At 40.7% G+C, this 24,622-nt stretch overlaps 1 protein-coding gene across 4 annotated transcripts in view; it reads right to left on the bottom strand.

Moving 5' to 3' along the window:
* Window positions 1-24,622, bottom strand: part of slc8a1b (solute carrier family 8 member 1b) — a 180,488-nt gene that overhangs the window by 139,261 nt on the left and 16,605 nt on the right. For all 4 annotated transcript variants that reach the window (XM_055018318.1, XM_055018321.1, XM_055018320.1 and 1 more), the window contains exons 3-4: window positions 23,566-23,730; window positions 20,654-21,444 (exon numbers count right to left, since the gene is read on the bottom strand). In XM_055018318.1, the coding sequence (XP_054874293.1) occupies window positions 20,654-21,444; window positions 23,566-23,730 (956 nt within the window). The remainder of the gene's footprint in view (window positions 1-20,653; window positions 21,445-23,565; window positions 23,731-24,622) is intronic.

Here is a 24,622-nt window from a genome sequence, read left to right as displayed (position 1 = left end):
TTGTGTGTGTGTCGTGTGTTTCTTTTTGGGGATTATTCCATCAGCATTACAAATAACCTTCTGCACAAACTACACCACGCTGTTTTTCACTTTAGTTTGTGTACAAGTTAAACAAACAAGATAAAGCTGGCTGTGTCTCTTTATCCCCAGTCTTTTCTCTTATTAAATGTTATTTCTGGCTTTATTTGAAGCAGGCAGTGAAATAAAAAGAGAGAAAAGAGAGAAAGTAAAAAGCAGGAGGATGACATTAAGTAAAGGTCCAGGCCAGGCGGGACTTGAACTGGTGACTCTTTGCTGATGGCATTTAAGGCATCCAACCACTTGGTTACTGGGTCACCCTTTGGTTCCAGTCTTTGTTCTAAGCTAAGTTAATCTGTTGATGGCTCTTGTTTTATAGTGACTGTAATATACCAATATCCTGATCTGTCAAGAACAAGATAAATGTATTTCTCAAAATGATGCATGATTCCTCTGAGATCCCTTCTCTTTTAGGTGGTTAGACCTGGACTTTACATCTGGTTAGTTTAGGATTGAAATCAAAAGTCACTTCTACTGTGAAGCTAACCAGGTATAGTTAGAGATTTAAATCAGCTGTAAAAAGCACCATTCTTTCACTGACCATAATTTCCATAAGCAATACAGATTCTCATTTGAGGGAATACTTCATGTATGTAAACCTGTTGAGCTGTACTTGAGTAAACCCACTGAAGGAAGCCATGCAGTTTCAGTAACACAGAATTTATGCACCACGATGCCATGGGAGCCAACATGCATTGAGCTGGTGATGCAGTAAATGCATACATGTGTATCAATGCTTGGTCTATTTTACGCTGCCGGTATTGCAACTAGTAGACCACAAATTGATTACTCTACTGATTTAGCCAAAAACTAAAGTGACTTTTGTGTAAAATTTGTTACGGAGACGGAGTCGGCCCTAAATGCACTTCTTCTTCTGTATCATGTTAAATGCATGAAGTTTAAAGTTTAGGAGCTCTAATGTGCAGCTGTCATGTTAGAAACAAGCTGCTGCATTCAGAGTACATGCAGAGTGCACTGACCGCTAAGATGAATATATTAACTTACATGATTAACTATTTTCTACCAGCGTTCTTTTCTTGCATCACTTGCTGTAACAGCACTTTTTGCCATAATAAATGTTTTATATTCTTCATGGCTCTCCATTAAAACAAGCTGTTCCTCTTGAATGAAGTAGGCAGCACAGCAGGTTGGTTTGTTTTGTTCAGAAGAAGAGTCAGATGATGCAACAACACCTACTTTTATGCAAGTGTTCATAGAGCCTGATGAGAAAAACATGGATAACAAAGACAGTGGATAACCACCACCATGATATCCATTATCTCTGGTTTTGTTGAGCCAGCTAACGCAAACAAAGCCTGACTTTGTCAAACCTGCTTGGCAGTCCACTGCTCAGATCTATTTCTGGACTGTCACCCATCTATGAATGGAAGGGAAAGGGTCTTTCCATGTGGCTGCTGGTTAATTACATGCCTCATGTACAAGTCAAGGCTTTGCTAAAGTCATTAAAGTGGCGTCCGTCAGCTTGGAGAGGACCAGGAGGGCAGAGTGGAAGGAAACATTCGTCCACTGGCAGGTTCATCATAGCCGTCCACTTCTGTTGAGTCACGGTGGAACTGAGGTCACCAGACATTTTGGCACAACTCCAATGATTTCTTTGGCTCCTTTGACCCTCATCCACCCTTAAACAAACACTCACTCACCTCTTGTCACACGTCCGATCTTTTCACGGGAGCAATTTAACAGACTGGAAACTGCAGGAAAACCAAAACTTCCAGTTCTGGATGAAGCTGTGCAGTAGGTAGTTTGGTGCCTGCAGCAGCCAGTGTTGTTGTATGCAGTGGGAAAGAAAGAGCGAAATCTGAGTCATGCATGACTGCTGCACACCTACATCCCTCTGCAACATGTGCAGAAGAAGAAATTCAGTTTCAAAGAACAAAACCGGCCACATACTCTTTCAGGGGATTGATTTTGTTCCATCAAAAGTTTAGATGTTTGTGAGTGATTGGAAAAAAACTTCAGAAAAAGGACACAGCAGATAGAGAAAGGACACTGATGTATATTTCTAAAAGGCTGTCCAGTGACTGAGCACCAAACCCAGACACCGTCCTGGCAAACTGGGACATGTAGTCATCATAGATTACAAGGAAAATTCATCTAGCAGCGTGACAAGGCTTTTCCACCATCTAGGAATATTACTTCTTAAACCCGCAATCCAGGATTTCTGTTCAACACACTTTCTACCAAACCATCCTACTGCTGGTGCTTCTTATTCAGTGTACGTCTCCTACAATGGGTTGAAATTGCATTGTGATCCAATTGCAAACTGGGGCTTTACACCTGAAAAGGTAACACGATAACGGAAGAAATCAGCGATTCTGGCTCCCTGCAGCTTTAAAAATCTCTAAGCTTCCTCCTCCCCTTTATCTAAATCCCACCTCGCTCAGGACTGAAGTAGATTTAATAGGTAAAAATCAGTCAAAGATCAGAGCCTGGATTCTCCTGATCGGCCTGTTTCAATGGGAGAGCATGTGGATGTAATATATTTACAGATTTGAACACTACAGAAAGACGGAGGGAGAGAAAGATGAAAAAGAGACAGATGAATTGGTATCAGATCTCTGTAAGCCCGGTATTCTGCACACTGGAGCTCGTACAGATTAGCTTCTACTGCAGCTGCTGCAGCAAGAGTGTGTGCATGTGTGTGTGTGTGTGTGTGTGTGTGTGTTGTGTCTGCACTTAAACAGTGAGCATGGTGTGTGTCTTTGCCTCCATGCAGCAGGCAGTGCAGCTATCAGAGGATTGTGGCTGTATAAGTGTGTGTGTGTGTGTGTGTGTGTGTGTGTGTGTGTGTGTGTGTGTGTGTGTGTGACTGCTATCAGATACATATTCAAGCTAAGCTCCAGGCAGGACTCGCTCTCTTGCATCAAAAACCCGTCGCAGTGATAGGAGCCACTAAGCGCCACAAATCAGTTTAACTTCCACTCGGTTATCGCAGCTCTCGGCTCACCCCACAGTTTGTCCTCAGACTTTCTTTGTTCACCTGAATCAGACAAGATTTCAAGAAAATTCTCATTTCTCTCCCCACATACTGGAACATCTCACACAGGGTTTTCATCTCTGTAATGTTGACTCGCTGCAAAATCTGTTTCTCTGGTGTAGAGCTGTTGAGATCCAGAGATTTACCACTGAAACCTCTGTGGGACCATGCAGGCTTCCTGAGATTTGCATACGTTATACAGTGCATCATCCAGAAGAAAGTAAAGAGCTTTGGATTAACAGAAAGAAATTTGGTTGCAGTATTATCAACAGTTTGCAGCTCCACATGAAATAATTCTTTATGTTGTAACAAAGTCTAAAAAAGGTTTGATCCAGAATAGGTAAGTAAGACTGAAACTAAAATCCCACTGTTTGGTTTGAAAGGCATGTTATTTTTCTAAAAATCTGAAAAATTACAGCATTTATCCTGGATATGTAAAGAAACTGACAAAAAAAATCTTCCGTTCTATTCTTGTATTAATGCTAAAATATCTGTTGTATGTAGAGCCACCATTTCCCCAGTATTGGTACCTTCTGTTGGGAAAACTGCTGGACATGTCGATTCCATGTTTTATTATACTTTTGCAGATACATAATCAAGAAAATTCAACTTTTTTTTCTTTTTTGGGTGTGATTTATGATTTTTGAGTTCATTTTACTGGTTACACAGAGTACTTCATATCACAGTGAGATAGAAGCTGCTTGGGGTTTGTAGGGTTAACAGTAAAGACCGTTCAAATCACTCGCAACACTTCCATATAAGCAGGTTCATTATTCAGCAGCATAAATTAAGGCTAATTTAAAGCAGTTAAGTCAACATACAGATTGTGAAGTAGGACAGAACACTGTGAAACCATCTGGATAAGTGAGAGGAATTTAAATGATTAGCAATATAATTGGAGGTTAAATTGAATCATTCATTAGAAAAATAAAGTAAAAGCTGCACAGTTTGCAATGCTAATGGCTTCACATATGATTTTGTCTATTAAAGTCTGGGTTTTTTTGCCTCTGTCCATCGCTCATTAGCACCACTGCGTATTTCTCTGCTGCTCTCATTAACAGAATATTCCTTCTGGAGGCTGAATGAAATATGAGACATGGTTTGGTTCCATTTGAGCAATGAGAGGAAAAAGCTGTATATTTTAGTGTCAAACTTTTATTTAAAAAAAAAAAAAAAAAAAAAAAAACAACTCAACTTTCTGTGCTCAAGGACAAGCAGAAAGTGCTGTATTTTCCCCAGTAACAACCGAATTTACAGATTCACACGTGGAGCCCCTGGACGACTGCAGATCTTTGCTGCTGGATGATGGAATATGGGACGTTAATTACAAAAAGGTCGTCTCACCGGTAGTTGTTCACAACACACCCGCACACATTTTCCCAGCTCATCCGAGGGTTTGACACGGCAAATCTTCCAGAGACAAAGTCACTCCTTTAAAACTCGAGGCCACCGGCAACACGTTCTATCATGGGGTTTTCATCTTTCATGCGCTTGACTTTTCTTATCCAACCGTGGAATCACATGTTGAAAATACTAAAACAAGACCAGAATGCCTAAATGCACACTGGATATCAGAAGGTAAAAGTGCGTCCATCTCCACATTTCCATGGTATCTATTATAGAAATGATTTGGACATTTTTACTCCGCCAAGGAAAGCAGCGGAATTATGTGACGTCTTTCGTCTGTCTGCAACATTACTCAAAAACGGAAGAACAGATCTGGATGTAATTTTCAGGGAAGGTCAGAAATGACACAAGAACCAAGTGATTAGATTCCGGCAGTGATGCGGCTTATAGTCTGGATCCACGGATTTGTTAAAGATTTCTGTATCATTGCCAGATAGCGGCATGGCATCACTGTAACCATGACAACAAGTGAAGACTACGTCGGCTACCACGATTGTGATCCTGCTACAAATCCACCGCTGAGGACTTATCCGTCAGAAATGATGCAAGGAACAACTGATTAAATTGTGGGGGTGATTCGGTATCCGTACATAACGTATACATGCAGAACACACACCTGTGTTCAGTGCAAGGTCATTGTGTTGGTGGGTACATCTATATTAAATGGATACATTCTATGGTGCTGTGATTTCTGATCATCGATAACTAATAAAAATTGCTGCATTTCTGACATACGGGGGAATGAGCAGCCTTGGAGGAGGACTGCACTCTCTGAGTGATTTTCTTGTCTTATAATGTGTTGATGCAACCTTCCCATGCTTTTATATTCTTGTATATGTTCCCACCTGCTTTCTGTAAGTGCTATCAAGTGGTTAACAGTGACCAACCCAAACACTGAACTCCTGACATCATCCACCACATCTGCACCAGCATCAGTCCAACGTGGGCAAACAGCCTAATCCTTTTTTGGAAAAGCTCCCTTCATTACTAACTGACCAAAAATATGCTGACTATGTTTACATGCTGTAAACAGAAAAATGGTCACACAGGGTGCATGAAGTGGGACAGAAGAGAGAAATGCTTTGAGAAACAGCTGAGAAGTATTTCCAGACACTCCATCACCTGGATGACATGAGAACATTCAAAGACAAAGGCAGGAGGAGAGTAAAGAAGCAGACAGAGCAGAGTTCCAGCTCTGAGGTCCAATCTGTCAGCTATCATGTATGATTACACTGCAGGAGAATTATTGGTGCTGCTGGATCTCACCGTGAGCTCACATTTCTCTCTGAAAATGATGGAGGGAGATAAAACGGGACACGGATCACGATTAATCTTCTGGGAACCATGAATGCTTGTACAGAATGTCTTGGAAATCCATGAATTTTTACTTAATATCACAAACCTCATGATGGGAGAAAGTTAAGGGACATGTGCAGCTTTAAAATTCATCCTCTGGGGATCATGAATGTCTGCAAAAATCTCGTATAATCACCCCCAATAGTTTTGGAGATGCAGTATTTAATTCAGGACCAAAGTGTTAGATATAATAACAACATCTAACCATCCCACATAGAACTCACATCATGTTAACTCTCTGAAACCCATATTCCACTAGCAGGCTTCAAAGACATGTTCTCTTTAAGATAATCTCAAAAAATACATGAATTATCACAGTCAGAAACTCAAAAAATTCTCAAATATTGTTGAGATTTTCAACTTTCCAACAGTTGTTAAATATCTCACATGTGATGTGCCGTTTCAAATGAAAAATTTACCAAATCTCAGCTTAAAATCACAATATTTTAATAAAAACTACTTTATACAACATGAATCATTTAAAAATAAATCAACAAAAATAAACCATTTGTCAAAAAGACAAAAGACAAAATAAAAAATTCTACACTTTGGCATACCATGAATCAACTCAGCTGTGACCAACAGTCATGTCTTTTCAGTTGGACTGGGTTGAACTGCAGGCTGTGTTTCCACGGAGCAGACAAGAGACAAGGATAAAAGCTAATTAAAACAAACTTACTTGTACATAGAGTCACCAGTACAGTACAGTTCCCAGTAATATCTGTGGACATATTTGGATGATTCATTTTTTTTCTTCCATTTTTGTGAAATAAATAATCTCTTGTTTTTTCTGTTTTATCATTTATGTATGTACAACTGTCATACTGCACAAAAGGCATGCTTGAGTTCTCTCTGTTGTTTCCATGAAGGTGCAGGATTTTTCATTGCAGGGAAAAATGAGCCACAGTAAACAGAAATATGATACAAAATGCCTACAAACTGCTCTGATAATTCTCTTCAGGAAAACTGTCCATCATCATCATTGGCCCATTTTGTTTCCAACGTATTTCTAATTAATTTGACAGTGATTTATAAATGTTTATATAGAGGCTAAAGATGAATGGATGTAATATGGGGAGAGATTATGGATTAAGGGATACAGGGAACTGAGTGAGTCAGGATGTGGTTTCAGAAGGAGGAAGCAGAGCTGAGTGAAGAGACTGAGGTCTGATCTTAAAAAATACCAACAATCTGTTGTGGCTCTGTGGTTTGGTCGAAGTGTATTTCTCTGTTTCTCTCTCGGTGTAGTCTGTTAGTCTCTCTCCTTCCACTTTTTCTCACTCCCTTCCATTCATTTCTCCACGGCTTTTCCTTTTACTGGTCAACTTTTTCTTTACATCCATTGATTTCTTGCCCTCTCTACTGTTCACTCTCTCCCCCTCCATGCAGCACAATAAACGGCAGACAAAAAAAAAAAAAGGCGAGAGATAGAAAGAGGGAGGCCCACTGGAGCGTGAAATAGTATGAGCTTTTACTACAACTGGCAGTGTTTGACCGCATACTGCACCAGGCATTGCCGCGGTTACCCGCAGCAACACTGCACTAATAGAACAGCATGCTGAGGGGGAAAAGAGGGGAAGAAAGGAGGAACAAGGCGGTGTGTTCTGCATGCGGAGCAGGTGTTAATGGGCAAATTAGAAACATGCATGAACTCACACAGACGCACAACAGTTTGCAGAAAAATGCTGTCTCCTTGACTTTGTAAAGACACAAAAACGATCATCGTTACTCTCATAGTAGCACACAAAACTCCACACACATACTTCATTGTATTCCTGTACTTGTTGGGACCCGTCACTAACAGAATGGATTCCCTCACCCAAGTTATAACCCTTAACCAGTCATTTGAACTTGTAGCATCCAGCATTTTGGTCCCCACAAACCCATCAGAGCCCTTAAGTATACCGAGCTTCTGCACCCACAAGTCCTGAACCCAGTCTTTTCCGGACTGCACCAACCAAACCCCAAGTCGTACTGCCTAAACTGAGACTGAAACTTGACCTGATTTAACTTAATCCTTCAGTAAAGAGAAAGATACATGCTCACTACACACACAAAGATTTTCTCATGACTCAGTAACCTCTTTTAATAACACATCATTTATCTTCATCGAACAAAAACATGAACCAAGCTATGTTTCTCAGCTAAACACAATCCAAAATGGAACAGGTGTGAGTGAGACTCTTCTCCCAACAAAGAACCCTTCCCTGAATAATTGGTGATTTGAAGAAGCTCCAATAAACTGTATATAAAGATAGCAACCATGACGTCACCTGTTGGTTTGTGGACGACTGCACTGGAGCCTCAACATCTTTGGCACTCGAGGACGCTACATAGTCCTAAAACACACTCTGCTTTATCATCTGTTTAATTCTAAATGGGACCAGAATTTACAAAATGAACATTACACTGTATTCAAAAAGTCTAAAAACTAGCAATTGAAACTACAAACTCTATAGAAAAATGCTTACTGAAGCATCAAACCAATGGGCAAGAGGAGTAATTTTCACCCAGACCTCCATACCATCAGAAGTCTGTTGCAACCAGAGGAGTCGCCCCCTGCTGGCAGGTTTAAGGCACTTCTGCACTGATTCACTTTCTTTGGTCTGCCAAGTAAAGCTGTGTCCATCTTTTGTATACAGTTTATGGAAGTTCCTTCAGTTGTATCAGTTGCAGACCACTGGTTTTCATGGCAAATACACATGCTACACTTCTTGCAGTTGAATTTCCCTGCAGGTCATTGAGTGTCTTTAGGTCAGGTAATAAACCCCCCCCCAAAAAAACATCACAGATGTAATAGACAAATTAAAAATTTAACTTAGACTTTGTTCTGGCTACATGAACTCAAAAAAGAACATTATTTAAAAATAACTTTCTCTATATAGCATTTAACTAAAACTAAAGGCTATTCATTTCTGTACATTATTGTATTACTTGATAAAACATAGAGGCAGCAGCTAAGAGTTGCTGTTTTTTCTCTGTGCTTTTGGAACTGGAAAGGGAGCTTCCATCAGAACCTCCTCCCATTCCACTGCTGCTTTTGTTTCAGGTGCTGAAACAGGTTTGCTGTAGTCTTCTGATGAACTTTACACATCAGGGTGGTCTGTTCAACTTCACACCTCTCAGAACCAAACTATTTCTATATCCCTGAGGTAACATGACTGGGTTTCTTTGGCGGCTGTGCCTGCCATTGCTCAAGCTTGTTGTTAAACAAAACTTAGTCATCCAAGTGTCTCCAAGAAAACTGTCACAGTTTATGTTACTCTCATAACTATAGAAAACTAACTGGCATTGGAGTTAGCAAAGGAAGCACCAATCTTGATTTTGCAATTGCAAAAATGTGCAAAAACTCTAATTAATGGAATTCATTCAATACATCTCTCTGCCCAAGTGTGTCTTATCTGAAACATGACAAACAGGGACATATATGACACAACATACAGAGAGAACAGAGCCCCAAAATAACCAAACCTGAAGATGACCTGAGGCCCAGGCTTTAAATACACTGAGCCAGAGTCTTGAGGGACCCAAGAAGGTAACAGGTTTCAGGTAGCAGAACCCTAATACTGTACAATGTTTAACACATGAAGCTGAAATAATACAGGGCATAAACAATAATCATCTGTTTCAACTGACCTGACAATTTCATATACAGACACAGACACGCATTTGGCAGCCTTCCTGCCTCTGCGGTGCCTCTGTGACTAACGTGGAGGATAAATAACCCGGTGAGGTTCAGTTCCAATATCTCAGGCCCCGCTTGCCAAAAAATTAACATCAGCATAATAGCATTAGTCTGCTCATAGTCATCCATTAAAACTACTTAGGGCAGACAGGCAGACGGACCCGGGTATAAACCAGCGCTCTCACTGAAGTGCCTCTTTCGTATAGATAAGCTAAAGTTATGGAGATACCATGGGTTTAAATCTGTCTGCACCATCATTAAATTACTCTCAGTCAACCTTGTACAAAATGCACATTTACATTGCACAAAGAAAGAAAGACACGCACTGATTTCACAATAAAAGATCCCTAAATATTGGCTAATGTTGTCCAGGAACAAATAACATAATTTCCTCAGATATGACACCGTGCTGAGACAGATAATCCCAGCGTCTGGTCTTGTTTGCTCCTCACAGTGACAGCCCACTTACTGCAATGTTTCAGGGAATAACTCATTGAAATCATTTGACCTCAAAAACAGCAGTGGTCTTATAGTGTCTGTTTGTATGAGCAAACACAGCCCTGTCAGCTGTTTGTCACAGATTTATCCCCACTGCCTGGTTTTTTAGCATTCCCACCTTCCTCTCTGTTCATCTTAGTGAGAAAGATCCACAGCTCCCAGCAACAAAGTCAGAAATGAAAAGTTAAACCTTCAGCCGGTCCAACAGCCCGTACTTGTTCCAGCGCTTTGAATTCCCAATCTGTTCACTGGAATTGTAAGCTGAGCCATCACAGGGAAATGGGTGTGGCTGCTTAACGGGACTTCCATTCTTTATACAGCTGAATGGGCCAAAGGGCAAACTTGTGAACACAATCAGTCACTGAAGTCTGTTAGCGTCGTCTCAGCCAGAGGGATGATGAACTAGTTAGAAGTAGAGCTGTATGGTACTCAGTCATCCAGGTCATGTAGTCCTAAGAGCTTCAGTAGTAAGCAGCTGGACTTGTTTAACCTCTCATCCAGGAGGGTGCTTCAGGGAAGTCATAAATGACCCACATGCTTTGAATTGTGAATGGCATGTGAAACTGCATGAAGAAGCTTCTTGGATGAGAGGTGAAACATCTTCAAGAACCAAGCAGAGAAGTCCAGTTGCCTTCTACAGAAGCTCCTAAGTGCTCCATTAAATCAAAAACAGTAGGCGTCATAGTGCATTTGTTCTTGCATTTTGAGGTACAGCAACAGAAAACATAAATGGAAACAGCAAAATTTGAAATAACTTCTCCAATTTAGCAGAAAATTAACATCTGCTTCAGAGTTTCTGACTTTGAAACTTTCCTTAACTCTGAAACAAAGTTAATTCGCCCTAAATGGACAATAGCTGGGCAAGATTTGGTTTCTTTCTTCTTCGAGGTTTTTGAGCAGTTGGCAGAAACAAGCTTTGTTTCCAGCTTCAACAACCATCGCAGCCAACACCACCATTTCCTGATGACACGACACAGCTCCAAAGCAATTCATAAAAACAAGTCTAATTCACAATCTCTTTTAAGTTCCATTCAAACTGGCCTGACAGTAGTGTAGAAACACAGATATAGACTGTCAGTACAGTCCATCATGGTCTTGTGAGGTCCTTTCCTTTGGTTTTTTCCTCTTCAGAGGTACCAGTATCTTTTATTAAAGCTGGATCTGCATCAAATCTCAGCCCCTCGAGCAAAGAATTGTCAGATTTGTGAGCTCTGTGTGTGTGTGTGTTGCAACACTGCATCAAGTCCTTGCTCACCAGCCAAAAAGAACTCCGCATTTTATTACTGCAAAGTGACTCGCGCCCTCTTGTTAGATCAAAATCTGTAAATACAAGCAATTAACAGAATCGGGAGGCACATCTGGCAGCAGCAGTAAGGATAAATAATGAAAGAAAAAACCTAGCTTCCCATCTGTTCTCACTCTATTTCCTCTCCTCCTCTATCTCTTCACCCCTAGACCACCCTCTTTTCTCATCCTTCTCACTCTTGTGTCTTCTATCGCTCCCTCACTCTGCATCCCTTCCCTCTCGTACTCTCTCCATGCCAGCAGTTGCCAAGGCGATAGTGTTTTGTGGAGGCAGCTGGTTAGGGCTCATTTGTCAAGCTGCTGACCTGCCCTCCGTTCTCTTCTCTCCTTGCTCTTTCTCTTCTCCCTCCGTTTTCCGGTATTCAGCGCTCCAAAAAAGACTGAAGAGGCTAATTGTCCCACTCCAAACAATCACGCAGCGCAGCTGAAAATGGCACATTTTTCAAGCTCTGTCCAGCTCCACTCCGTACCTTCATTTAAAAAGAAGGTTAGATCAAATTTTTTCTCTCGTGTCTTAGCAACAGGCTGGCAAACTATTTGGTGCCATTTTACAGTAAATAAAGCTTCTGGGTTTGCACAATGATCTCGACAAGAGATTTTTAAAACATAGATTACGCTCTCTCTCCGTCATGAGACAAATGGTGGCAGCCTGCCCGGGATAAAAGCTGACTTTTGCAGAAAAAGGGGTGAGAAAAAAGCCAAGACATGATGTCAGTCCAGAGATTCTCTCCTCTCTCAGTACAAATTAACATCCCACTTGTGCATCTATAACTGCACAAAAAAAGAGCCCATAATAAATCCGCTAAAATAAATGTTAAAACCATGAATTTATGACAGAAAAATATGTAAGCAAACATTTTTTTTAATTTCAAGTCAGATGAAACAGCTTTAACTAATCAAAAATGTTACAAAATACATATACAAAAAAATTAATTAATCAGATTGGACTGAATTGGATTATAGAACCAAAAATGTTAGAACCAATTTACATCATAAGGACCAACACCACTAGCAACAAATACACCAAAGCAAGGCTAGCTAAAAGAATATACTTAAAAATGAGACAAAGATGTAATAAAATCTTCATTTAGCCATTCATTGGCTTTATATCCAATAGGTTTGTGCTGTAAAGGCTCATTGATGGATTGTCTAGAAGTAAAACACCTAAACTTTACTACACTCTGGCTTAATTCTTGCTTCCTTACATGATGAGTCAGTCGGTCAAACAACAGAATAAAAGCCAAATCCAACAAAAGCGCGAACATGCAAACATTTGTCAAGCTGCCACCAGGCAGAGTTATTTAATCATCAGTTTAAGAGGTGATTTGTTTCAGTTTAAGCAGTAAAACACAGTTGTTTCATGCTTTCAGTCAAATCCATGCACCCACAAACACACAGTAACAGGTGTGAGCCTCCTCCAGAGGTGTCATAACAATGTGCTCTGTAACACGAGAACACAACCTTCACACTTCATAAAACACAAACCCGTGGGTGTGTGTCGATTGTGTGTAAATGTATAAGGAAGAAAAAAAATAAATCTGCTGTTTGCTTCGTTGCTCGCTGCCAAACAAGAATTTATTAGAACAAATGCAAATCAAAAAGACGCCACACAGGCACATAGCCGACACGCTCGCAGTTTTAATCAGCTGTCCTTGTGACGGAAAATTAATAAATAAATAAATAAAAACGTGGCTCTCCCACAGCACTTGTTATCTTCCTCTGCTAATTAATTCAGCGTTTTTTTTGCTAATGGTTGTGCTGTCACAGAAGGACGGAGTGTGTACGGGTGCAAGCATGTGACCTACAAACCTCATCAAGCCTCATTACCACCTAATGCCTCGCTGATATGAGAGTGCAAAGGAGGGTTCAAGTGCACGTGTGTACGCAAACACATCCGTGTGCTGGCTGGAGTGACTGTTGTAATGCAAATACATGTAAACCTAGAAGAAAAAGAAAATCAAACATGCCAGATTTTTATAACTGTAGTCCACATAGATTAATAGATGTATACTTTACTGTCCAAATTGGGGAATTTGACTTCAAAGTTGGACCCATATTGGCACCAGTAGAACACACATACTTAAAATCATCCACCAACTGTTGATACAAGATGGAGACAATCTGATTACAATCTGCAGATGGTAGTTGAGTGGTGCTTGTGTGATTGGTATTTAGGATCTTAAAAGCCAATTCTAATTATGCCTCTGCTAACTGAAAGCCTCAGTGGTGCGTAGAGAAACTGAAGGCCCCTCCATTCACAACTTCAGAATTAGGAAGGCGACGTGATAATTTTTGCAACTCCAAACTGACAATCTGACATTCACGCCCACTTCCCGCAGTGATTGGCCCCCAGAGTGGAGGCGTGAGAGGGAGCAGGGTTTGAATTTCTCTGTCAAAGTCCCTCGTCTTCTTTTCTGTCACTTTTCGCAGTACGTTGAATGTGTTCCGTGAAGACAGGCTGAAACTGTACACCATTATCCCATACTGAAGCGATTACAGTGTCAAACCCTTCGAGTGTCGTCGTTTGAAACAGTCATAAACACTTTGCCTTCCAGGGTTGAATGACACATCAGACAAGCTGTTCAGCCGGTAAAGCCATATTTAATGCTCTAAAATGTGGTGTTGTGCAATGTTCCAAATTATTTAACCCCACCTAACCAAGTGGTTTTGGTGCCTAAACCCATCATATGAAGGCAACCGGAGTTCTTTTATGGTTCCTCTTATTTATATGGTTTCCTCACCACTGAATGGTGGGGATCCCATTCAGAATTAACGTGATGAAATTTAACGCATCACGGACTGAAAACACAAGTAAGCACCGAGTGAAAGATGGCGAGTGAAAAGCAAAGTCAAAACAAAGCTTAAGTGTAAAAATAAAACTATAATTACAGTCCCTCTTAGTGAAATTCTGCTGACTTACACCTTCATCAGCCTCCCAAACCACCAAAAGTGGACTTTGTTCCTTTTGGTAAGTTGAAATTTGGGGTTTCTTGTCCATGAAATGGGCTGATTACAGCCTGTTGAGCCTACAAGAAGGTGGAGGATTGGAATTATCTGCATTGACAATATTAATAGTGATAATAAAATAAGCAAAGGTAGAGAAAACAAGCATGACAAGAGACAGCAATTGAAGTGAAACAACAGAAACAAACATTTCCATCAGAAAATTTGGAAAAGTCATGATTTTAACTCTCTCTGACGGTTTGATTGGCTTCTTGGTCACTAACATTCCGACCAATTGTGATAAATTGGTCAATGTGCGAATTTCCCTGGATTTTGGTTGATTTTTTTTCAGAATGTTCTTAAAGAAACATTTTTTTAACATTTCTTTTTTTCCACCAAAAAATGTTCAAAAATTTGACAAAAATGTTGAAAATGTGGAAGTTTTCACTGTGAAAATATGTTTTTTCCCACATTTTCAAACTTTAAAATGGGTCAATTTGACCCGCAGGACGACACAAGGGTTAAATAATTCCCCTAACAACTCAACTAATTCAACAATAAATTCAACTGGGATTCTTTAAAAAATACTTTAGAAAATAGCCTGAAATAAACCCTCCATGCCAACAAAATGCCATTTCAGAGTAGTGGTCGACCAGTTAATCCAAACAAATCTAATCCCCTCTCCATCTGATTGCTGTATTTTAAAAAGGCACACCAAGTTGCAGCGAATAAATGATTGCACATATGCCACATACACACATCCCACATTCCTATAGCTTCTATGCTGTGCATGCATCTCACAAGGCCAATCTGTGCTGGTTATTGGAGTGTGAAGTCGCAGTCTGCTTGCTCTGTGTGTAGGAGGGAGCCTAATTTGATTTTCGACTCCACCATGTTTCTCCATTGGCTGCCTGTTTATGGAAATGGCATAATTGGTTATCTGTCTGTGTGTTTGTTACCTCACAGGGTCAAGAAGTGACTGAGTACATGTCAAAACGCAGCTCCAAGGCAACAAATCCATACATGATGTGGTTTTTCTTGTGTTTCTGCATGAGTGCGTGCACCACCAGGATGTGTGTGAGTGTGAACGTGTGTCTAAAGTCGTGTGTATTTGTGTGCATCCACCTGCATGCTCTGTTTTCTCAACTCTTTGACCTCAATGCGTCTGTATGTGAAACGAGGGCACGTTTGCCCAGAAGCCTCGCTTCATTGACGACAAATGAACCACACAGTCTGGTTTCATTGTGCTTTTTGCATTTTTCTACATTTCACCAGATAATATGACACTGAAAATACTCAACCTGTCTGTCCTCTTGGCGGTCTAAAAATACCGCTTCAATGCAACAGTTATAGAAAAAAGAAGTCGAATTGCTGGCCTATTTTGTATTAAGTGGTCTGCTAATTCCATCAGGACCATCCATAATAAAAATAGAGCCACTCAGGGTGCTGGAAGGTGCTCTGAATAAAACCGCTCATCATCATATGACAGGCACGGTGATACTAGTTTGCAGCAGATAGAAATTACAAATGAAGAAGTTTAAAAAAGTTATTCAGCTTAATACTCAGTTTTAAAACTTTATTTCTACTGAGAAAAACACACGGTTGCAGTAGGTGGCAGGTGGGTGAAATACCACCGCCTGTTTCCAGTTGAGTTGTCCTCATTTTAGTTCTTACAGGTGCAATGATGCAATGTGGAATAATTATAATAGGTCTGTTCTAAAAAATGCACTCAGAGGATGGGATTTCGGCACAGCTTTGGTGGTTTAAGAAGTGGAAGGAAGAATTTATTGTATTAGCATTTATAGGGGCTGCAGTACATCAGTTTAGATCCAATAGCAGATGCAGTTTTAGCATGATAAGCTGTGGCAGAAGCAATAGCAGTTATAAAGTCATAAAAATGGTAATGAAGTCACAGCTTAAGTGGGTGCAATCACAGCAACAATAGTAAATGTGGGATCAGAGGTACTAAGACTGATATGAAAAGCAGTTGTTTGATAGGCCTGGCATCTGTACATTACAACACAAGGCGGATTTCATGCAGGACTCAGGTGGAGTTTTGTGCGACTTCCTGCACTGAGTGTCGCAGAGCTCTTCCTGCTACTCCCTCTCACAAAGACACACATGCGCCTCCATCTTTCAGGCAACACTCCACACAAACCCTCACAAACTGTTTGGGAGACAAATTACACAGGGCCAGAAAGTGAGATACAAGAGGTTAGAAGTGCAAGTAGAATTGGAAGTAAGGAAAATTTACAAAACTTTCAGAGGACTAAAACTTTTCTCTCCATCCCTCCTCCTTTCACATTTGTTAATCTCTCTCACAGTAGCCTCCTCCTCCCTCTCTCTCTTCTATCAGAAAAAAACAGAATGAGGGTAGAGTTAGCCTGGAGGCAATCCTATTTAGATCAGCTATTTTGTAATTCTTTTTTTTCTGCAGCAAAAACGCTCATCGGCTTTCCCTGAAGGGACACATCGGTAGGGCCCTGGCGGCTCATTTATGACTTACACTGTGTATTTCTATGGGAATGCAGGCTTTCTAAAAAAGCCCATCATGGGACAAGCGTGGCAGACTGATTTAGGCTATAAATGCTGTGACATGTTTGTTCAGTCAGTGTTCTTTAATGTGTATATCTGTCCTGAATGTTTTACTCGTTTACTGCAGCAGCACAACCAAGTCACTGGCCACATTTCCTCAGCAGCTATTTTTAACTTGCATCACATTAAAGGTGTGAAACTTTATCCTGAAGACAAAGCACAGTCCAGAATTTTCCTCATGTGTTCACACTGTGAGCCTCTGCAGCTCGGAGACAAATCTGTTATTTTACATATTAACACTTTGAACCGTAAAACCTCACCTGGCATGTTTGCTTTACAGAATCACCAAAATTTCACAATTTATCAGAGCCACAGACTGTAAAAACAGAAAATAATTATCAGGTTTTCAAATTTCTGACAGTCCTTGAACTACTCATCTGTGACTCACTTCACCAAAAGCGTGAAATTTCATCTAAATTCAGTTCTCAATTTAAAAATAGCCCCAAATCAATCATAAGCACAAGCCAAGTGCTGTAAAAAGAAAAAAATTCTGTGCTCTTCAGCACAAAAAAGAATCTTTTTTTAACATTAAAAACACAAACTTAATGATGATGTAGGGTTCATGAAAACACCAACAAGAAGTGGCTGTTTGCAGATGCACTGACTGTCAAAATAAAAGGCTTAGAAACAATTTAGATTTGCAGTTGCCTGCCTAAACACATTAGAACTAGAAGGTTTTTCAGCTGAAAATTTTTGAATTTTTCATATGTGACTGTTGGTCACAGCTGAGAAATGTACAAAAACAAGTAGCTGCACTGCTCTGTTTATTTATTTTGCTTTATTTTAAATGGTATCTGCAGTTTGTTTTCTTTTTTTAAAATGCTCACAATGTATTCATTGTATGACTTTTAAACATGCACATGTTCCTATGGCAACAGATGGAAAAAAATGCTGAACGAGGGGTTGTACGGAGCTACAGAAGCTAACTGACACGACGTTAGGAGTTAGGGTCTCTGTGCTGCCATTATGAGGCTACAATTTATGCAATGACTTCCATTTTTAACTGTTCATTAAAAATGACCACAGATGATTTGTTGCTGCAGTTAGAGGTGAAGTGGTTGACTGTGTGAGAGGCTTTTTCTGGCAACAAAACAGCTCTCCCTTCATATAGATTTGGTGAAAATGCTTTTTACTTCAGGCATTTTGTAGTTTACAGTCGGCCTGTGGGTCTTTCCCCTGAGAAACACACACACATGCACACAGACACACAGTAACCATGATAGCCGGAAGGACAGTCCATCATTTGATTTGGACAAAGTGTTATTAAAACCCACTTAGTCCTGGCTGTAAGAGCTACAAGCTATGGAAACTATGTCGTCTGCCACAGGCTGAAGCAGCCAGCAGCCCTGCAGACATCTGCTTCAAATCTGACCAAAAACAGCAGAGGCCGAGACACACAGAGTTTTAGACTACTGTTACTAAGACAGCATCCCTCCCAGTCATTCATCACGACAGCGCACTTAGTTTGATGTCATTACAACCCTTCTTCCATCTCGCAAACAAACTGAACATTTCCAAACAAGCACTGTGAGCAAAACTTTTGGTTTCCAAGGTGAACAACTGGAGCCTGCCAGCAAAGAACACAAAGAGCTCCACATCTCCTCCCTATTGCATAGCTAAACCCAGTCAAGCGGAATAGATTTCTTTAGTGCCATATCAAATTCAAGATCTCAATTATCGTTGCAACCCAGCAGGAGAAGTTTCTAATCTGGCTCAACTGCTCTAAGAAGACCAAACCACCAGAAACAGTCCAACAAAGCCTACAGAAAAGAACAAAAAAAAAGATAATTACAAATACAGTGAAACTTTAAGTAGGTACAAAAACTTTATATCAGTTATAACTGACCTAAAACAAATGTTGTGAATCACTTCCGAAATACTTCTTGACATTAAAGTTGCCATATTGGGATAGGTTTTGGGTGGGTAATGGATTAGTGCTGGTGTGGACAAACTAATGTTAAACAGACAACCATATGGCAAATAGTCTGTAATCATTCATTAATCTGAGCCCACTCAGAGCTCCCATAACATCACACCAGCCTTAAATGACAGTTAATGAGGTTTATTGTATTCTCACTAAAGCTACAAGCCCAGCAGACCTACAGGCCACTAAAGACTTCTCTGCTGCAAACAGTAATTTGTGGTGACATCGTGAACACGCCCACCCAGCCGTGTGTGTGGAAAAAAAAAAAAAAAAAAAGAGTGAGCGAGCAACCAGTAGCCCACTTTATTGAGTGTTTTAGAGAAAACACTCATTTTGCACACAACCAAGCGCTCCAACTCGTTGAGTGTTTTGCAAAAAGCAGAAATTTCTCTCATTGTGAGAACGTCACAACAACACGTCTGCCAATCTGTCCGGGTTAAAAGCGTTGCAGCTTTCTGCAACACTGAAAACAGCATTTTAACTGTTGCTTAATAACACAAAAGATTCAAATCAACAGATCCATCCATGTAAAACTCAAAAATCGCAGAAAAAAAAAACAATCGCAAAGTATCACCACTGATCATCTAAATTATAATGACAATGGAAGCTTGATGTCTACTGTTCATTAGCTTAAATCAACAATTATTATGACCCAAACGAACAAGAAGTACAGCCTCACCATTTACTGACACCTGCAATTCTTCAGTACTATCAAATTCAAAGTCAACGCTTGGGTCAGTGTGTCAAAATAAAAGCATGGAAAGAAAATCCCATTAATTTTGTGGCCATAATATATGTGTGTACTTAATGCAACAGTTTTCACAATACCAGATTCAAAGAACAAAAGAGGACGTTGAAATTATGTTTACTCCCAAACCACAGCGGCCAGCGCTCCGCAAACATTTGGCTGATAGCTGGAGCTAATTCCCACACTGATTGGATCAGGATGAAGAGCACAGCAGCTGCCCGACAGCAAAATCACCGCAGTGGTAGAAGGCCTCCTGAAACGTGGTCAAATAGCAATCACAGACCTCACCATGAATCACCATCAGATAATAAGTGTTTCGCTAAGAAGAGCTTTGAACTATGGGCTGCATCATTTCACAGCAGGGACCCTTAAATGGAGTCTCAAGCCCTTTTCTCCCAAGAAAGACAACAAAAAGGTCTCTTGCTGGCTGCATGAGTGGCTGCTCTGAGATGTTCTCACACAGTATAAAGCCACCTAAAAGGGCAACAGGATTTTTTTGAAGAAACCTTTCGTGCATCCAAATTAAGCCAACTGGATAGATGTTCCTTCTTAGCATTTCCCTGCTGTTTATTGAGTTCTTGTACCGTTTCCAGCAAACCGGCTTCTCCATGTTTTCCATTACGTGTCGTACTAAAAGACACTTCAGTGCTTCTCACTCAATTTCTCCGTCCTGGCATTCCGTCTGATTAAAATTCAAACCATCGACCATCCAACAAATAACCCAGTTTCCCAACTTCTTGGATCCAGGAGCTCAAAAGCAAATGTGCTGAGTGTACAGCAATGCAGAGTGTAGAAATCAATAAAACCCACAGCGGACTAAAACAGCAGCAGTCTAAAGCAAAGAGGAACGAATAGACTGATGAAGATAAAAGAAGAGAATGAATGAGTCAAAGTAGAAAATAGAGTCAAGGTAAAAAAAAAAAAACAAAAACATAAAGGGGCGGGGGATTGTTGATTTCACCCAGAGAGCAGTCCGCCTCGCCGCTCATCGTGACCACCACATCGCACCCTCGCTTTCTCACATCACCAGCAACAACATTTGCAACATCACACCGATACAGAGTGTGAAAAACAATCAAGAAAACATGAAGACAATGAAACTAAAAAGTTACTCACAAGATCTCGTCGTTTTGAAATTCCAGGACGCCATGAGTGTCTTCGAAGTCCTCTCCGCCGCCATGTGCCGTTCCCTCCATCGTCTTGTACGGCAGCATGACCACACCGCGAGCCCCCGACGTTCTCAGCACCTTCACCTCCATGGTACCGACACTCTCGCTGACGTGGCATACAGGCTCCTCAAACGTAAAGATACCGGCGTGGTCGTCATCGAAGATGGTCACGGTTGCCGTGGACGGTAAGCCGAGACAAGCCACCGAGTCCACGTGATTAGCCGACTCGCCTTCCTCGGGCTCCTCGCCTTCTGACGCTAACACCTTGACGTTGGAAAGGTGAATCAGGAAGTTTTCGTCCTCCTCAAAGATGTCGTCGTCAATGATCCCCACGCGGATCTCCTTCATTGTCTCGCCGGCCTTGAACACCACCACGCCCTCTGTGAACTCGTAGTCTGAGCCGGCGTTGGCTGTGCCGTCTTCTGTGCGGTACTCCACGGAAATCGTCTTGCCCAGGTCGCCGCCACGCCTCATCACGTTGACCGCCACGGTGCCGCAGTTCTCCAGGCACTGGTAAGAACCGGGCTCGAAAAAGATCTTGGAGATGGGGTCGTTGTCACCAGCATCAGAGCGGACCTCGTGCATGCTGACGGCCTTCCGTGCCTGATCGGCGGCATGTTTTTTCAGAATGTTGCCAGCACCTGTCATCAGCCGGGTGGCTTGGCAGCGATAGAAAGCACGGCTCTTCTGCTGCTGGCTCAGGACTTGGTAGTTGGCAAGCTCAATGAGTTGTTCCACCTGGTAGAAGAAAAAATAGAAAGGCGCAAACAGTGTAAAAACATGTTCTTTAGCATGACTGCGAGACGTGGCAGTGGTCTGAAAATGCTGTTCCACCCAAAAAGGCACCAAAATTCTGACGGTCATACTGATGTTATGTTTGCCAATTAGTCCTCTAGAACAAGTGGGCATCAAGCTAAGATCAAGTGGTGTCACATGGATGAATCCTACATTAGAAACATTCAGAAAACAGTGATCTTACAATGAATCAAACTGTCTGCAGTAAACCAGATGTAGTTTTCACTCCAAACCATCCACTTATTCTTTAGCCACAAAGTCTCTTCTCTTAGACAAAATGCTTTTTGAAAACACTTAAAAAAAAAAAACATGAATCTCATTTTTGTGTGCTTTGTCTCAGGCTGTTGTTGAGTGCTGCATCTTCTTTTCCTTTTTATAAAACAAGCTTTGACAGGCGACACAAAGGTGAGATTTACTCTTTACTGAAAGTGCCTCTAAAGCTGTAGTTGTATGTGTTCTCCTCCACAAAAGCATGAAATTCACTATAGAGATGCCTGTATTTAGTGACACTCGACTTCACGTACATTTTTGATACTAAATTTCATTTGTTACTGACTTTATGCGGCAAAACCAGTGTTTCATGTTTGTAATTAGTAACGGGGGATGGAGGAGGGAGAGCATGATCTTGTAATTGGTCTGGATTCTGCTTTAATGCAGCTGTATTCATCATGTTTGCTCTCACTTACATATTTATAGATACATATATGTTTCTGTTAGATGTTGGAACCCTGCCTCTCGTAAATAGGCTGTTATGTTAATCAGCAGTAATTGCTATGGTGGTGTGCTGCAGATAAAATCATTTCTAAGGTTGAGCTGTTTTTTTATCCTACTTGAAGAAACATCTAAACATCCCAGACAATGATATACTGCATTCCATAAAACAGTTGCACATAAGTATAGTTGAAACAAACTAAGCATTTTCTTGCTTTTTACAGAATGCTGAATGCATGAAGGCAGTGGATAGAGAAACAATCGGCAAGCTTCTGGCAAACAACAGCTGAAAAGAAGGTAATTTCTGGTTAGCGGGTATGAATTTCCAGAGGTCGCATAGAAGATGAAGATGTAGTCAGAAATTTTGGAGCTTTGGGATCCAGCTCTTATGAGATAGAGATGATGTCACTTCATTTCAAAGCGTGAGGCAAAAACCTTGTTTATCATGAACAAGTGGTTAATGAGTCTCATTGGTAATCCATTTATAGATGAGGGTGAAAGCGCAAAAACCTATTAAAATATGCTATTACTGGACTATATAAGACATAAACAGCAATCAGCCACAGTATTGAAACCATCTGTCTGATGCTAAGTCTCCAATGTGCTGCCTAAACAGCTGTGACCCATTGGAGAACGGGAGCTCTGGGTGTTTCATACTAGGACGATGGCAGCAGATCCTTTGGAGATTATGGTTTGAGATGTGGGGCCTCTATGGACCGGGACTGTTCTGGTAGATTCTGCAGATTATTGATCAGATCAGGAGTACTTTCTGAGCAGTTCTTGGAGTGTGGATGGGTGTATTGTCTTGTGATTGGTCTGCTATGGTGTTTATGCAGGCGGTACATGTCAAAGTAACATCCACATGAATGCAGGACAAGATCTCCCAGTAGAACATTGCATTGTAATGAGATAATCAATGTTTTTCACTTCACCTGTCAGTGAATTCAATTTTCATATTGTGATTGATTGGTATGTAGGCACAGGTCGGCCTGTGAGACGGTGTTAACTACAGGACTGACACACTGATTCATCTCTTTTTTTCATGCCCAGCAATATCAGAATTAGATTATGTGTGTTTATTTCTCTATTTACATATTGTTTTAATCAGTGTTCGGTTTCCTTTGTAATTTTCCTTCCTTAGATTTACCTATATCAAATTAATCTGAGGATGTGATGAGACCAATAGCTGCATTCATCACCATAATCACCGTGATAATGGAAGCAAATGGAAGGTGCATCATCTGCTGCTGATTATTTTGTCATTTCATTTCCTGCACAAGAAACAACACCGAGGGAAAAACAACCCTGACAGGGGCGGAAGCGACGATAAATCATTCTGACTTTGTTACCGACCTCCTTGTCAGGGTGTTTCTGTTTGAGCTCCTTCAGGATCTTGGCCATGTCTCTCCGGGTCTCCTCCTCATCCAGGTCCTTCTCATCTATGTCCAAACCCAGTGGACCGTCCAGGAAGTCGACGCCATGAGAGTTCAGCATCTTCCCATCCATCTCAATGTCCACCTTAAAAACGAAGCAGGAGGAAATATAATTCGTGATCTAAGGTTTTGGAACAATATAACAATACATAAAGTGCTTTTCTGGTAGGTGCACATATCAAGAAAAATCAATCAAAGGCAGAAATGTAGAGTTTTTGTGAATCATATCTCACATTACAGATGCAATGCTTTTTTTTTTTTAATAGTGATCAATGACACCACTAAACCCCAGCAAGTTTTCTTACTAAAAATGTTTTAAAAATAAGTTTTCAACTGCCATAATGGGGACTTTTCTTTATTTAATATTAAGTTTGCAGTAGGGACAATTCATGTGATGTGCATTAATCATGATAATAATTTTGGCTTCGCACAATTTAATTGACATGATGGACTGAGATATTTCCATTTGAAAATGTATTTGGATACAAAAAAACTGCACTCATAGAAAACAGCCCATCTAAATAAAATCACTTTCAACCTGAGTAAATCTGACATTAGAACACCTTATTTCACTCCTTTCAAAGTATTTTTTGGCCTGTCTGAATTGGATTGCTCTACAGTAACTGAGTGGAGACTAGAGGCTTCTCTGTGCACGGTGCTGCATTTAAGGAATGTAATTACACCCGTAAATTATAGCGTCTGTGGATAAAGAGTCATTTTGGGTACAGTTTTATTCATTCATATTTTGCCTCAACGAGAGGCACAGAATGCAAGTAAAGATATTTTAAGTCATATAGTCATGCAGATTTGTACATTAGCAGGAAAGGAGCCCAATCAGGAGCTGCAAATAGTGCTCTGTTTATTCCAATGCAAGGGTCAACAACATTTTTTTGTCCCTAAAACTGGTGAATAATCATGATAAATAACTGCAAGTTTAATAGATAAGATAAGATAAGATAAAGTTCTTTATTTCTCCC

Source organism: Amphiprion ocellaris, chromosome 16 (genome assembly GCF_022539595.1).
Source record: "Amphiprion ocellaris isolate individual 3 ecotype Okinawa chromosome 16, ASM2253959v1, whole genome shotgun sequence".
Taxonomy (NCBI): Eukaryota; Metazoa; Chordata; class Actinopteri; family Pomacentridae; genus Amphiprion; species Amphiprion ocellaris.
This window is presented reverse-complemented; position numbering and strand designations above follow the sequence as displayed.